Genomic DNA, 16,047 nt, shown 5'->3' with positions numbered 1-16,047 from the left:
TAACTAAAATACCTATATAGGTACTGTAACGTAGTTAGAAACTTTTTCATTTGTAAGGTTTTATTCGTGAGATATTTTTGATACTGACCGGGCAATCATTTCAAATGTATTCGATTTGTTCCATAGAATAAGTTTTTTATATTGAAGTGTGTCACTTCACCTCTCGAGCCCAAGCAATAAACGTCGTGATATCGAATCAGTTTTTCATTTTGAGCAAGATAATTATTCCCGGTACGACAGTACTGTGTTTAAAGTACTGGAAACTGCAAGCTTAATTATAAGTGGGTATACAATTATTTCAGGTAGGTATTATTGAGTGAATTCAATAGGTATTTGTTTAGCTTACTATAAGTTGCCAGTTCTATACTTGACAATGTCAGATTAAAAATCGAACAGTAATAAAGGGGATTGACAATTACTAAATTTTTACAAAAATAGAGCGATACAAATAGAATGTGGAGCTACTTAGTCAATATGTTGTACGAGTGAGCAACACACCTATAAAGTTGAAAGCTTACAAATATCAAAAACAATGTTTCACAAATGTTTAAACAAAATCAACAGTCTCCTAAAAATAATGTATTCAGTTAACGCTCTCATAATTTATCGATTCATAATGGGCTTTTACACGGAATTCGGTTCAAATAAAATAATCAATTTCGTATCAAAAATTGTATGTGTGTTACTGAACGTTTTTATCACTACGAAACTTTTCTCATTAATAGACTATAATATTGTATCATCATTTATTGCTTTTGCTGGTTACTCGATTATTTATTTGACAAATGCTTTAGCATCGCTGTTTAATTCTAACTGGATCCAGAAATACGTAAACGATTTAAAATCGATTGGAAATACAATGGGAACTGGAACTGATATCGATATACCAATCATTCGGATTATATTATTGTGCCTTCATGGATTATCATCTATAACTCAAATTGTCACTTGTGAACATGAATTCTGTAGCGGGTTTTACCAAAAAATCAATGGTTTTGTCTATTCACTTGCAACAGCAATGGCAACCATCCTACACATGGTGGTTTTCGAACTACTATTTCATAAAGTACGCGCGAATAGAAAATGTTTGGAAAATCAGCTATCGACGTTTAAGCGTCATCAAAATATTATAGATTTAAAGAATAATTTGCGCTTGTGTATGTCCAGTCACGCGAAACTGATAGCTTCCTTGGAAAAAACTGATAAGTCACTGAAAACCACGGTAAGTGTGGAAGCACACAGGCTAACATACAACCTTATTTACCATGCTATGTTTCTTGTGGACAAATTATAATACAACTATATTTAAACTTAATTATTAAGAATTAAGTTAGTTACTCTATAATAACTTTCTACTTTGATACTATGTTTTAAACAATGTCATGTAATTTTCAGTTCTTGGTAGCCGATTTAGCTGTGATCCCTATCATAATGAGTAGAGTTTTCGAAATCGTCAAATCTCCAGACAGAAGTGTGAGTATGCAGAAATACTTACCTGTTTTATGCGTTTATTATAGTAATGGCGTTCAAGGCCGATTTCGACTATGGCGACTGTTCTCATATAAGGAGATCAGCCAGCTGCGCAGGACATATTATAGTGCACGAGCATTTGCTCAGACACAAGTGCACTCACTATTCCCTCACTCTCATAGTCTGATGGAACAACAATATGACATGACGAGAGGTCAGATGCAGGACCGACAATTAATTACTTGCTTTCCGATGCACGGGTTTATCAATCACCAACTTTCAGACTGCGGGCTAGTTTGTTAACGGTTCTTAAAACCCACAAAGCGATTTCGGCCCGAGATAATTATAAGCTTAATGTACTTACCCTTAAAATTTCAGGCCCTGGTTAATATCCTACTTATTGGCAAAGGTGTGGTACTAAGAAGCATGCCAGGGATACTAGCAGATATGACATCTCGCGAAATTGATAAAATGAAAGATATTATTGGAAAAAATATGCTTTTCTGTGAAGGTAAATATTATTCGAATATAATTAATTACAATTATAACGTATATTAAACCTTATTATAAAACTTGGTTTTAAAAAAGTACCAGCTTTTGTACCAACTTTAAACCACCGTCCCGAACAAAATCAGTGGACTAAGGCTATTGCGCTAGGCTAAAGTGGGTACTTCTTAAAACCACGTTTTATAATAAGGTGGATTAGGATTGGAAAAGCCCTATAAGCATATCAGATATGTTCAACTTGAAATAATCTTTCTATGTTAGAAAACCTATTTATTAAGGAAGTTACTGTAAGCTATTGAGATCTCATTACGGGATACAGGATACAGTTCCCTAGACAGACGTCTATAGAATAGGAAATAGTAGAATAGGAAATAACTAATAAGTTTTTGTTTTATTTTACAGATGATGACGTCAAAGATTTGTTGAAAGATATTCATTTATTCTTCGAACATCAACCTTTTGAATACACAGTGTGGCGATTATTTTCTGTTAATACTTCCATGAATGTAGTTGCATTCAAAATGGTTGTTAGTTACACTCTCGCTATGATTCAGTTTGCACACTTTTTTGGTTAAAAATAATATGTTTATGATAAGTAAAATAAGACAAACGGTGATTTTCTTTGGATAGAAATAAAACAAGTTTTTTATGTCGTTATATTTAAACTTATAACATCTACATATGTGTGAATCCTATGCCTTATTGTAGTTTCAATAATTAAATGTTCTAATAAAATATTCTTGGGTCATGTTAGCATTTTTATTTATTTCTAGTTTGGTTCAATAATCGATCATACGAGGGCGGGTCAGTAAGTCCGTGACTTTTTGAATTTCTGACCTCTTTACTGAAAAAGCAACACTACTCCTGTCAACAGGCATCTGTCAGTTGACTCCTGTCAAAATTTGAACTTGCTGCGTTAGTTAGATTGTGTTTTACAGCTATCTAGATCAGACCACCCAGTAATCTGACGAAAAAATGGAAAAAAGTGAATTTCGTGTGCTCATTAAGCATTATTTTTTGCGAAAAAAAACCATTACCGAAACCAAGGCTAAGCTTGATAAATATTATGGGGACTCTGCACCATCGATTTCAATGGTAAAAAAGTGGTTTACTGAATTTCGTTGTGGCCGTACAAGCACTGAAGATGCCGAACGTCCTGGACGCCCAGTTGAAGTCTCTTCACCCGAAACAATCAAAAAAATTCACGGTATGGTGTTGGCCGACCGAAGATTGAAAGTGCAAGAGATTGTAGAAGCCATAGGGATCTCGCATGGCTCAGTGGTTTCAATTTTGAACGATCACTTGGGCATGAGAAAGCTTTCCGCAAGATGGGTGCCGCGTTTGCTCACAGTCGACCACAAACGCAATCGTGTAAGAACTTCACAGGAAGGTTTGGCGTTGTTTAATCGCAATATGGAGGAGTTTTTGCGCCGTTTTGTGACAGTGGACGAAACGTGGATCCATCACAACACACCAGAGACCAAACAACAGTCAAAACAGTGGGTTTCTAAGGGTGAATCGGCACCAAAGAAGGCCAAGGTGGGTTTGTCGGCCAATAAAGTTATGGCGACTGTTTTTTGGGATGCACGCGGGATAATCCACATTGACTACCTTCAAAAGGGAAGAACAATCAATGGGGAATATTATGCCACCTTATTGGACCGCTTCAATGACGATTTGAAAAAAAACCGACCTCATTTGGCCAAGAAAAAAGTTCTTTTCCACCAAGACAATGCAAGGGTGCACACATGTGCAGTTGCCATGGCAAAAATCAATGAATTGGGCTATGAATTGCTCCCTCATCCGCCCTATTCTCCAGATTTGGCTCCGAGTGACTACTTCTTGTTCCCAAACCTGAAGAAATGGCTTGGTGGAAAAAGATTTGACTCCAATGATGAAGTCATCTCGCAAACAAGGGCTTATTTTGAGGACCTCGACAAATCCTATTTTTTGGAAGGGATAAAAAAATTGGAGAAGCGTTGGACAAAGTGTATAGAGCTCAAGGGGGACTACGTTGAAAAATAAAATGATTTATTTATCAAAAAATCTGTGTTTTATTCCAAAAGTCACGGACTTATTGACCCGCCCTCGTATTATCTACTTTGGGTATTTTTTTTAATTCGTAAGTCGTGGTGGCCTAGTGGGTAAAGGACCAACCTCTGAAATATGAGGGCGCGGGTTCAATCCCAGGTCAGGCAAGTACCAATGCAACTTTTCTAAGTTTGTATGTACTTTCTAAGTATATCTTAGATACCATTGACTGTGTTTCGGATGGCACGTGAAACTGTAGGTCCCGGCTGTCATTGAACATCCTTGGCAGTCGTTACGGGTAGTCAGAAGCCAGTAAGTCTGACACCAGTTTAACTAAGGGGTATCGGGTTGCCTGGGTAACTGGGTTGAGGAGGTCAGATAGGCAGTCCCTTCTTGTAAAGCACTGGTACTCAGCTGAATCCGGTTAGACTGGAAGCCGACCCCAACATGATTGGGAAAAGGTTCGGAGGATGATGATGGTATTTTTTTTAATTTCTAGAAAACTAAAAGCAATGTTGGGATTGTTCATTAATTGCTACTATTTCCTAACAGCTCGTAATAAATAAAGTACAAAGAAAGTCATAATTTAATTTCTTTGCTTTATTTTAGTACCAGAATATTTGTTATTGTGCTTGATGCGACCTTCATCTATATTAATGGGTTGATAAAATAGCTAGACATGTACTCGGGAAAATAGTCCTTCCAAGTACACGAGTAAAAAATCCAGATATTATGCAGTTAAATGTAGTCTATGGAGGTTTTCACCGGTACATTTCCATACTTAATTATTTGGCTATTTTAGTAGATCAAGGACGCACCAACCACGATAAAAATATAGTGATTGTCATCATAATTGTAACCCTCTCGGATCAATATAACGTGGTCGTAAGGTAATTCAGTGATCATTCTTCTTTTGAGCACAGCATACGTATTCAGTTGGGAACGAAACTCAGTGATTATCATAAACCATGATTCTAAAATATCTATATAAAATCAACAGTCTCCTAAAAATCATATACTCAGTGAACGGAATTCTAATTACTCGATTTACACTAGGCTTTTACACGGAGTTCAGTTCGAATAAAAAAATAATTTTACTATCGAAAATATACGTCGTTCTAACGATTTTAAATGTGTCTGTAAATCATATTTACAGAAAAGAGTATCAGAACATGTCAGCTACGCTCAGTTTAAGTTTTTTTGCTATCATTTATTTCCTCAATTCAACGGCAAGTTTAATAATTGACCCTAAATGGATCCAGAAATATGTAAACGATTTGAAATCGATAAGACAAAGCATGGTTGCTGAGAAATGTTTCGATATACCTATATCACGAATTATAATGATCATCTATCAAGCATTTTCACTAATGATGATCTTAGCACATTGTCACTATGATTTCTGTCGACATCATATTTTTCTAAGAGTAATCGAAGGTTGCTATGTTGTTGCATCTGTGACGACAATTGTACCGACACTGGTAGTACTTGAACTCATGTTTTATGCCATCAGAGAAAATAGAAAATGCTTAGAGAAAAATCTATCCAAATTCAACACTTCGGGAAGTGTTGACGATTTAAAAAAGAATTTCCGTAATTGTATGTCCAACTACACGAAACTGCGGGATTGTTTGAAGAGCACCAATCGACCGGTCAAAACTATGGTTGGTATGAACGAGGTCTAAAATTATTATTCAAAATATTGTTTTAAGTACTTATAAGGCCATCGGATTTCACTTTTTTTCTCTTCTCTCAAGTCTTTTAAGAATTGTCTATCTGGAGAAGCAAAAATATTTTTTGATCAGTAATTCAGTAAAATATTTCTACTGAATACCTAAAGAAGTCGAGAAGAATCTATGCCACTAACTGCTTTATATCTTTACTTCAAAATTAACTACCTAGCGGATAGTAATTCTGACTATATAGATAACTATTGTGAAGTCATACAGAAAAAAGAGTGTGATATTTTGTAGACTTTCACCTTTCTTCCAATTTCAGGTTCTAGTGACAGACTTCTTCTGCATACCTGTATATATGACAAGAATTTATGAAATAATTGACAGTTCAAACGTAAGTAATTTCTCCTATTGGATTTATTTTAACGACGTTAAAAATCATCAAATGACCCCTCCCGCTGTGGGTTAACAGCGGCGAGGGAGTGTCAGACTCTTACTGACTAAAAACCGTCGTGTTCCGTCGTAGGCCTTTTATGTGCCAGGGCCGCGGTATCTCTTTCGAACAACTCGCAGCCCCAGCAGCCTATTGGACTTCATATTGGGTTTTATAATAATTTTATTGCTAGCTTTTATAGATATAAAAATGACAATGATGATTTAATTTCAATATATTTTTTCAGGGTACCGCTCCCCTTTTAACTATATGTTCGCACATCCTTATTAAGACTGTATCAGTCATAGTTGTGGACTTGACCTCTCGAGAAGTTAATACTATAAAACAAATTATAGAGAAACAATATCTCATTTGTAGGGGTAAAGTATTATTTTTTCTTACTTTAAAGGTCGTGGTTTTATGTTTCGACTAATATAAGTTATCTGCTATAACTTAGCGTTTTCTGTTTGAGAATAAAAACGTTGAAGAGTGGTTCCAAGCTGTCACTTGTTTATTCCTGGGCCTGGGGTAAAGCCGAATAACCCAAAGACTTACGCCATTAGGGTTGTTATGATGTAACCCAGGTACCGAAATAAGTTTATAGATGATCAACGCAAATCCTAACATAATAATTAATAGATTGAGATTATAATTTTACTAGCCGTTTTCTAGCGTTTTCACTAGCGTCTGATGGGTACTACTACCCGCACAGACATATATTATAATGTTGTAGGTTTCCAACAGTTAAAGATATTTTCAAATCGCTTCAATAGTTTCGGAGACTTTAGAGTACAAACAAAAAAAACTGATTCTCTTTATTATGTTACTATAGAAGATAATATTTCCATTACAGATGACAAAGTCCGGGATTTGTTGAATGACATACATTTATTCTTCGAACATCAGCCTTTTAAGTACTCAGTGTGGAGATTATATGTTGTTGATTTTCCAACTTTTATGACTACAGTCTACAGAATTATGACGTATACGCTAGCTATGGTTCAATTTGCACATTTTTATGATTAATGACTCGTATTCAAAATACTCTAAACTAGCTTCTACCAGCGGTTTCACTTGCATATCGTAGGAACTTCTAGCACCTGTATAATAAGTAATTTTTAGCCTACCTCGCTAAAAGTGCTATCTAACACTGAAATAGTTTTTTTTTAATCAAACCAGCAGTTCCTGAGATGAGCACGTTCATTACATTTATTCAGCTAAATTAACGCCTTAATTTAGATCAACGTGTGTGTTTTGAAATAAACGGTGTGTGTAAATTATGTTTGCCTTTATTGATGTGATGTCCTCCTAACCGATTATCGGCTACGGCGGCTGTTCTCATGTAAGGAGATTAGCCAACTACGCAGGACATATTATAGTGCACGAGCATTTGCGCAGACACAGGTGCACTCACTATTCCTTAACTCTCACAGCCCGATGGGACGGTAATCCGACACGACCGGAGAGAGATCAGGCGCAGGACCGACATTTACGTGCTCTCCGATGCACGGGTGTATCAATCACCAACTTCCAGGCTCCGGGCTGCTTTGTGAAAGTCTTCTAAAACCCACAAAGCGATTTCGGCCCGACTCGAGAATCGAACCCGAGACCTCGTGCTCAGCAGCTGCACTTGCGACAGCTAGACCAACGAGGCCTTTATTATTCATATAGTCTACTACTTTTTCCTCGATGATTCGGTCGTCATTTGCATCGTCACACAGGTGCACTCCATATTCCTTCACTCTTATAGCATGACCGGATAGAAATCCATATCATGATTATTCTGTAACTTTAATAATATCAGTAGACTCTATCAAAAGACAAACTTTCAGTCAAAAAAAAAAACAGCGCAACACATTATCCATGTAAATCGGAAGTCTAGTTTTTCAAGTCGATTCAGAGCCAAGCCTTCGGAACGGTTGGTAGCGAGTGTATACAAACTTATTTATACGTCGCTCGCAACTACGGCAGAGTGTCTGCCGTTATGGGGTGCCGAGTGCTTGCTACTGTGCTGCGTTTGTATTACTAGCTTGTTTACTTGCACTTGAATAACAAGTACGTTATCATTTAAATATTACAATATTTGACATATAGTTTTATTTACGTTGCCAAAAAATACATGGATATTACATGTTTTCTTTATGGATATGTTATTAATATATTTATTTTGTACATAGTGTGTTATTACAGATTTAGGGCTGTATAATATGACTTAATGATTAATGGATTCCAAGAACTGTGTTCAATATTTAACATGCTTTAGGTGCTTCAAAATATTATTTAGTGGATCAAAATTCAGCACTTCTTTTTTGTCATATTTTTTTTTTATCGTGTGGAAATCCTCATGGTTGTCCTCTGCCTGGGGAGAGGCGGAGCCACCCCGGTGTCTCTCCTAACACTTGCACGCGAGGCCGAGGGAACCCAAATTCTTTGGTTTGGTCATATACATACCTGCAGCAAGTTACTCGACCAAGTGCACTGGTACGTTACAACGGTACCCAGGGACGCGTGTCTCGTCACTCAGTGGTACTCAATAATTTATATGCAGACTGAATCGCGCGGCCTACGATCCTGCTTCTATCACACAAAAATGCTACTTTGACACACTGTCCATGTAAACTGTGCACTGAAAGAGTGCATTGATTAGGAAGGTGAAATCTGACACTTTTAGAATGGGCTTGTAATCAATTTTAGTGTGGTAGGTATCTTGTAGGTACTTCCATTTTTCAGTTTTGTTATACTGCATTATTTTAATCGCTATTTTTTACTTAATATTGTTATTATTTTGATCTTCGTGTGATGTGATAAGAATTTACCTTCATTCAAGGAACTGCCTAACATTTAATTTAAATGGCAAGGAACACATCGGATTTTTTTCTAAATTAACAGTTGCAATTCCCCACGCATTTCCCACATACAGTAATGAGTGAAACACCTCAGTCACGCACTAAAATATAACCTTGAACCTGAATAAGGTACTTTTCACACCCACTCGGTACCACTAGAGCCGTCTGAAGTAGTCTGGCGCGAGACAGTAGGGGGACCTAGTAGTACTTGCACCTACTAGGAGTTCCGAAAGATAGGACACGCAAGGTTTTGGTCGAAGGTATAAAAATAGAAAATATGGCTATAACAGTAGGTGTGTGCTACGTTTTGAGATTTTGCGTTGATATATAAATAAAATATTATTAAAATTGATTGATTTAAAGTGTTTACTTTGAATTAATCATCAAAATTTTGCTCTGAATAAATTGAAAGGTGTGTGTTCCTGCGTGATATGTCGTTTTAGCTACTAGTGTTACTTCCAAAGTATACATACTTAGACTAGCTATAACTTTATTTAAGACTTAATATACATCTTCTTCTTTCTCCTGCCCTGTTCCCAAATTTTACTTGGGGTCGGCGCAATATGTCATTTTCTTCCATTTTCCCCTGTCACTCGTCATACTGACACTCACTCCCTTACTATTCATATCATCTTTCAGGCAATCCATCCATCTTTTCTTAGGTCTTCCTCTTCCTCTCCATCCATCTACATTCATACCTAGCACACACTTTGTTGCATGCGTATCGTTAAGACTTAATATACATGCTAAAGTAAAGAACTCGTACCCGGCTGTTTATTATGATACCACTTTTAGGCTGTGTCAGCAATTAGTACAAGGAATTAATTCGTTTTGTAGCTCAAACATATGTACTATATACTGTATCCGCTGATATTTATTTGCTAAATTAAGCCTGAACATTTTACCCCTATTTTTCTGAGAACTGAACATATTTAAGAGTCTAACGCTATTTCTCTTGGGGCCTCAGAATTGATAAACACATAATATTTTTCAAATCGAGTTATTTTAACATCTTCCCAAGACTAGTACCTTATGGTGCGATAAACTTCGACTCGAGGATCTACTAAAGGTGCGATACTCCGACGCATGTATAAGCCGAGGCTGCATCAAGTATATAACAATTTTGAATATTATTTCTTAACTATATCAATGGAACGTGATCAATTCCTGGCTGTGAAAATGATAGTAAATAAACTGAAAAAGTAATGTTTCAACAATAAGTTTTTTTTAACAGAGTTCTTGTTATCCTCGTCTACACAAAACGGCTGAAACCTAAACCAATTCAAACAAAGTAATCTATATAGCACAGAATTATAACCCTAGGTATCCTAAATAAAAGGACTTATTTCCGTCCGTTTACCCTTCGTTTAGGGGTTGTTTAGGACGTGACTGCCTACCATTTGCACCCTCCACCCTCACCTGGCAGACACCCTTTATTCAGTTTGCAGATTCTATTCATGATTTTAGGCTTTTATCGTAGAAGAAGCTACGCGATATTAGGCGATAGCTATTGTGTTCTGAGATATTGAAGAAGGTAACTTGTAAGAGGTGTGAACCTGTATCCTGCAAGTAAGTAGTGATACACAAAGGTAGATAGTAAAATGAAGGCATACTTAGTTGTGATTCTTTATGCATGCAGTATTAAAAGGCATTTATTCCATCTGCTGACTAACAAGATAGACTTGTCTACTTGTAACTTTAATTCAAGTAAGTAAATCATTTTAGGTAAGGTAAGAAGAGAGAAAAAAGTATTTTCTACAACTAACGACATAAGACGACGTAATGTGATTAAGTCAAATAAGTCACTATAATTTAAAGTATAGTACCATAGCTTTAGCATAGCGTAGCGTATCTCCAACTGTGCCCAAAGTTGTCTACCCCTTTAATTGTGACAACATATTGCTGCGAATTGTGTGAAATCGACCAAACTCGTCTAGGCGGTTCCTAACCAACGATGCGTGGGACTACTGAACGAGGGATACCAGGTACTTGAGCGGACATCCCTACCTAATAATTTATAAGGGATGCGCTTGATGGTCTGTCCTGCGAGGTATTAGCAATGCGTACATGTGTTTGTCTGGTAATCTTTACGTTAAATGGTAGGTACCTATGTACTATAAAAAAGCAGGTAATTTTTTCGAAAGAAATATTATTAACTACGAATGATTTCGAGGATTTCAAATCGCGTAGATGAATTCGCTTTACAAGTATAAAAAAAAAACGTAGCTCATGGGTCCATGTTGACATTTTAGACTATAGTTTTATGTAGCGAGTTTTGGTCGTTTCATTTATATTTATTTTAAGTATTTTTTTTATAAAAGTTACATCTTACCTTGGGTATACAGCATACTACTCGCGCCAGCGAGTTTCCATTCCCCTTTTCTCGTTTTAATCATTCATACACCACTCACCTGTAAAGAAGAAAATAATTATAAAAACACTGATTTACTATATCAAAAATGCATGGAGTCTCAAACTTTGACTCTCAGAGGCTCCACAAATAATTTGACCCACAAGAAAGTTAAAATTTGAACTTTATTTTTTACTAGCTGTACCAACATTTCGAGAAAACTAATTCTCGCAGCTAGATAAAAAGCGGCCTATCTTCTTCCATAGGCTCTGGTCTATGTATGCATGTACTTACTACATTTCCTTTCAATCGGTCCTTGCGTTTAGACGTAGAAAAGCGACAGTCGGGGAGAGTCACTTTCACATTTATAATATAAAGTAAGTATAAACGTAAGTGCCAGTTACATAAGCCAGTTTACATATATTCCTGAATATTATATCTTTCCAAAATAACATATTGCAGTTATTTCAGAAGTAATATTATATCAGTATAATCCTCCACGTAAATAAAATGACCAGCATCAATTGTTTAATTACTCAAGCTTCGTACACCGTGAATTTATCATGAACGTGCGAGTTGATACAACAAAACTACCAAATTAGACTGTATTGTTACACGGTGTACTCGAAACGAACCTCACTAAATTATTTAACAGACTAGTCAAAATTCAACACAGATTGTATAAAGCAAATATTACAATGAATGTTGCTGTTAAACGCACGGAGGCGGCTGTAGGGATGGGAACAGTTCTGTCATTAGTATCGATAATTTTGGCTGTTAATTAAGCACTTTTGTTAAGCGCTGTTTTTTTTTTCTTTTCTAATTAGCTATTTTTTGGCACTATAGAACTCATTCTTAAGAGAAGTGGTTTAATGTAAAATCTGATATTTCAAAAATAACGTAAACACGTGCATTTTATAGTTCGCTTTGTTATGTGCAAGGCAAGTAATTGATTAATTTATGTTTCCCAATCATGGTCGCGAGGTTTGGAAGAAAAATGTTTAGCCTTCGTTTCCGATAAATTGATCTTACACGTAGGTGACTAAAAGTGTATTCTGCTGTATAGACTGCTGGATGAGTAGTTAGAAATGTCAATGACGTCGATACAGCTGTCTTTTGGAAGCAAACAATAATCGACAAGACAAATTCCAGTATCTGCCCACACTGGCGTGCACACAAACAAACAGGTGTTCCCGAGCCAAGTGGAACGCATAAATATCGCAAAACACAAAGTTATCGATGCCACTAAGCCGCCTTTATTGACTACATTTCCCTTCACTAGCGAAACGACTGAACAACTATCCCTATTATGCAATTTGAGACTTCAACACATGTGGCATACGGTTGAGTTTCTCCTGTCGTCGTAATCAAGGATGTTCCGTTAGTGTTAGACAAACTTCGGTTTTGCAATAATGATAGCATGACAGCAACGGTGTGTATAAAGTGCGTTTCATATAGTAAATCGATACGGGGGCTTCGACGTCGAATACAAACTAGTGTTAAGTACGGGATCATTGATTTGTGGCGCGGAAAATCCTCATTCTAATTCCTATCCGCAGTGGACGGTCAAATTCGAAAACTGAATAAGCTGTTAATGAATAAATTGATGGAAAACCAGCAGCTTAGTCGCTTCACTTAGCATAATGGTAAAGGGAAAATAACTTTTCACTTCCATTTTGTAGGAGAAAATTAGATAGTTTTAGGCTGACACCTAAGTTGGTATAGTTCTTAGTTTGTTTTTTAAACAATCCATCCACGAACATACCGCATTTATTGCTGCTTAACCTATGATGCACGAGTACGACTACTCTATCTATATATAAATAATATAAAAAAGTGAAAAATAGGCTGTAATTGGCACACTAAAAATTAAAAGCAAACGTTCCACAAACAATATTTTAAGTTGTTGTCCATAATTTTCAAATTGAGTTCATGAAAACTCGAATGCCTTTTGTATTGCATTGCACAGTGGCAGACATAGTAGAAATAATCCGATTATAAAATATAGACTGTTGCCTTGGAACTTCGTTGCTGTAGTAAGTAATTGCTTCTTTTATTACAAAATAGCAGTTTGATCTTTTGTTTTCAAGTAGCTGTTATTATTGGCTTACTTCCTTTTGTCTTGGAAGTTTGCTGTCTATTTGGTAGTTATTTTTAGAGATGATTTATTATTAGGGCGTAATTTTATCGAATATGGACTTGAATACAGTGATAGTACAAGTGTAGCTAAGATAGAGGACAGTGCGATGATGCAAAAGGTAGAAAATAGGGGACTAATTTTTCTGATTTAAATTTTTTGGCTTTTGATTTTGGACTTCTTAGTTTATAACTATTATGTACTTTCTTCATTCGACATTAGGTAATTAGTAGATAAGAATCTTACTATTTTAGACACTTGCAAACATGGTTGTTTAGGTTAAATAGATAGTTACTCCATGTTAAATGAAAGTCAAAACTTAACTCCCACATGGGCAAAGGCATTTATAGGTACTCTGCTAACAGTATCAAACTATTTATGTATAATTAAGTAAATAACATAACTGAGTTTCATAACTAATCTTTCAGCAAATAACAGCACACACACAAAACCATTACAACCGCCACAATGTAAGCCAACACTACTACATTAACTTTCTTTTGAAAGCTAAACTTTGAGTCTACAAGATATTACCAAAACACATTCATTAAGATAACAATCACGGTGCCTCCCGCCAATCTAAGTTTGCTCTACTCTTCATAGCGACGCCAACCTCTGGCAATTTGAGCTCAGTATTGCTTATACCTAGGTAGGTTCACGGTTTTGTATCGTGAGGCAGAATTTGAAAGGTATTTTGGTTAAAATATCGTCTAGTCTGGGAAGTTTTTAGGGTTATTTGCGATTGTTGATAATGTGATATTTTTTTCAACCGACTTCAAAAAAAAGGAGGAGGTTCTCAATTCGGCTGTATTTTTTTTTTTTTTTTTTTTTTTTATGTTTGTTACTCGATTTCTCAAAGACGCCTGGACCGATTTCAAAAATTCTTTTTTTATTTGAAAGGGTATGCTTGTCATTTGGTCCCATCGTCATCAGATCAGGATCTGATGGTGGAAACCCTGAGAAATCGAGGGGATCTCTTGAAAATTGTAGGCGAGCATGGAGTAAAAACTTTATATTTATGTGTATATCTGATGAGACTACAATACTATGGAGGTTTAGGGCAGATCTGATGATGGAGACGACAGAGGATCGAGGGAACTCCTAAACGGCACATCTTTACTACTTCGTGTTTGGGCTTATTTTATTAGTGTTGACAAGATCTTTACACCGAAATGAGTAAAGACTGCCACTGCAAGGTCCGAGATGCAGGTGCAGTACAGTTTAGGAAACTCCTTAATGGTTGGGAGCAGCTACATAATGTTTGGGTTTATTTTATTCGTGGTGACAAGATCTTTAAGCTGGGATGGGTTATGACTGCCACAGCAAGGTTAATGATGCAGGTGCAGTACAGTTTAGGGAACTCCTTAATGGTCGATAGCAGCTACATAGTGTTTGGCCGTAATTTATTCGTATTGATGTGCACTTTAAGCTTAGATGGGTAATATTGCAGATTCGATAGTAAAGAGAAAGGCGTTTAAATATTGGAACGAAGATTTCTTAACCTAGTTATTTCTGCCAACGCCCTGTCGTCGTGTGGTCGATTAAGTAACTTGTTGGCATCCAAATCTGACAAAACTATACCTTCTATACTTCTGACACGACTTAGCGCAACATATATTTGTCCCTTTGCAAAATTTTTTTTATCTAAGTCAATCACAGCTCTTTCGAGGGTCGTGCCCTGTAGTTTGTGAACTGTTACCGCCCAGCTCAAGATAAGGGGCAGCATACGACGCTCCACATCTCCGTAACCCTTTACTGCCTGAAATGTTGTGCACACTGGAGGTATGGGTATGCAACCATCACTATCTTTTAGCCTTAGGCCAATAGAGTCGTCATCAAATTTAATGTAGACAGCTTCCGGTAGTTCCCCCTCCTCAAGTTGGTCTCTCCTTAAGGCAGGCCATTTAATTTTTTTTATAATGCCCATCGCTCCATTCACTAACCCTTGAGAGACATCAATGTTACGTCGCAGCATTATTCGTGATTCGACAGAGATTTTTATTGATGACAGAAGACCACCACAGTTATTTACGTCTTTGGGAATAACGTTCTCTGGTGGTCTTCTACCATATGTCGCTACCTCCCGAGATTCATCCACTGCATTAACTACATAAGTTTTATGCAACTTGGAATTTTCGTCACTCATTCTGTCGTTGTAAAAATCGACTTGTCGGATTGTAGGAAATATACGAACGGCGACTCCATCCGCAAATTCACCATCTAAAGGCACATGCCGCCGTTCACATAATAATTGCAGCTGAGCCGTCGTCAGTTCACCTACCCGTAGGTTGTTTAGTAAATCTATGAAATCGGCGTCATTGCGCTGCCGCATATTTATAGTCAGTTCACAAAATGAGAACTGATGCCATAGGTTAACTTCCGCTGACAACCACGGCGGCTGTATAAAACACCAGTGCCCCTTTACAGGAGGAAGTTGAAAAATGTCACCGAAAACTAAAACATTCACTCCACCGAATAGCTTTTGGTTATTTTTAAACTCTTGTAACCTAAGGTGTATCATCCTTAGATGCTCATAGGACACCATAGAAATTTCGTCTATGATCAGCCAATTTACGTAGCGCCACGCCTTTCGTTCT

General features: G+C 36.7%; 3 protein-coding genes across 3 annotated transcripts; 2 read left to right on the top strand and 1 right to left on the bottom strand.

Annotated features, from left to right (window-relative positions):
* The first annotated feature begins 1,400 nt into the window (after positions 1-1,400).
* On the top strand, positions 1,401-2,582 carry LOC124632829. Its single transcript, XM_047167803.1, has 3 exons — positions 1,401-1,473; positions 1,849-1,981; positions 2,380-2,582. Exons 1-3 carry the CDS (start codon positions 1,432-1,434, stop codon positions 2,550-2,552), a joined length of 348 nt encoding a protein of 115 aa, XP_047023759.1. The 5' UTR covers positions 1,401-1,431; the 3' UTR covers positions 2,553-2,582.
* A 604-nt stretch (positions 2,583-3,186) lies between these two features.
* On the top strand, positions 3,187-4,002 carry LOC124632630 (histone-lysine N-methyltransferase SETMAR-like). Its single transcript, XM_047167527.1, has one exon. It carries the CDS (start codon positions 3,187-3,189, stop codon positions 4,000-4,002), a length of 816 nt encoding a protein of 271 aa, XP_047023483.1.
* A 10,922-nt stretch (positions 4,003-14,924) lies between these two features.
* Positions 14,925-15,782, bottom strand: LOC124632629 (ATP-dependent DNA helicase PIF1-like). The gene has a single exon (XM_047167525.1). It carries the CDS (start codon positions 15,780-15,782, stop codon positions 14,925-14,927), a length of 858 nt encoding a protein of 285 aa, XP_047023481.1.
* Between the last annotated feature and the right edge of the window lie 265 nt (positions 15,783-16,047).

The sequence above is a fragment of the Helicoverpa zea genome, chromosome 8 (genome assembly GCF_022581195.2).
Source record: "Helicoverpa zea isolate HzStark_Cry1AcR chromosome 8, ilHelZeax1.1, whole genome shotgun sequence".
NCBI classification, from domain to species: domain Eukaryota; kingdom Metazoa; phylum Arthropoda; class Insecta; order Lepidoptera; family Noctuidae; genus Helicoverpa; species Helicoverpa zea.
The sequence above is the reverse complement of the archived record's forward strand: the minus strand, read 5'-3'. Positions and strand labels throughout refer to the sequence as shown.

Coding starts and splice junctions, on each gene's coding strand:
- LOC124632629 (XM_047167525.1), bottom strand. CDS start 15,782: ATGCGGCAGCGCAATGACGCCGATTTCATAGATTTACTAAACAACCTA.
- LOC124632829 (XM_047167803.1), top strand. CDS start 1,432: ATGAGTAGAGTTTTCGAAATCGTCAAATCTCCAGACAGAAGT. Junction 1,474..1,848: donor TCAAATCTCCAGACAGAAGT/GTGAGTATGCAG, acceptor TTAAAATTTCAG/GCCCTGGTTAATATCCTACT. Junction 1,982..2,379: donor AAATATGCTTTTCTGTGAAG/GTAAATATTATT, acceptor TTTATTTTACAG/ATGATGACGTCAAAGATTTG.
- LOC124632630 (XM_047167527.1), top strand. CDS start 3,187: ATGGTGTTGGCCGACCGAAGATTGAAAGTGCAAGAGATTGTAGAAGCC.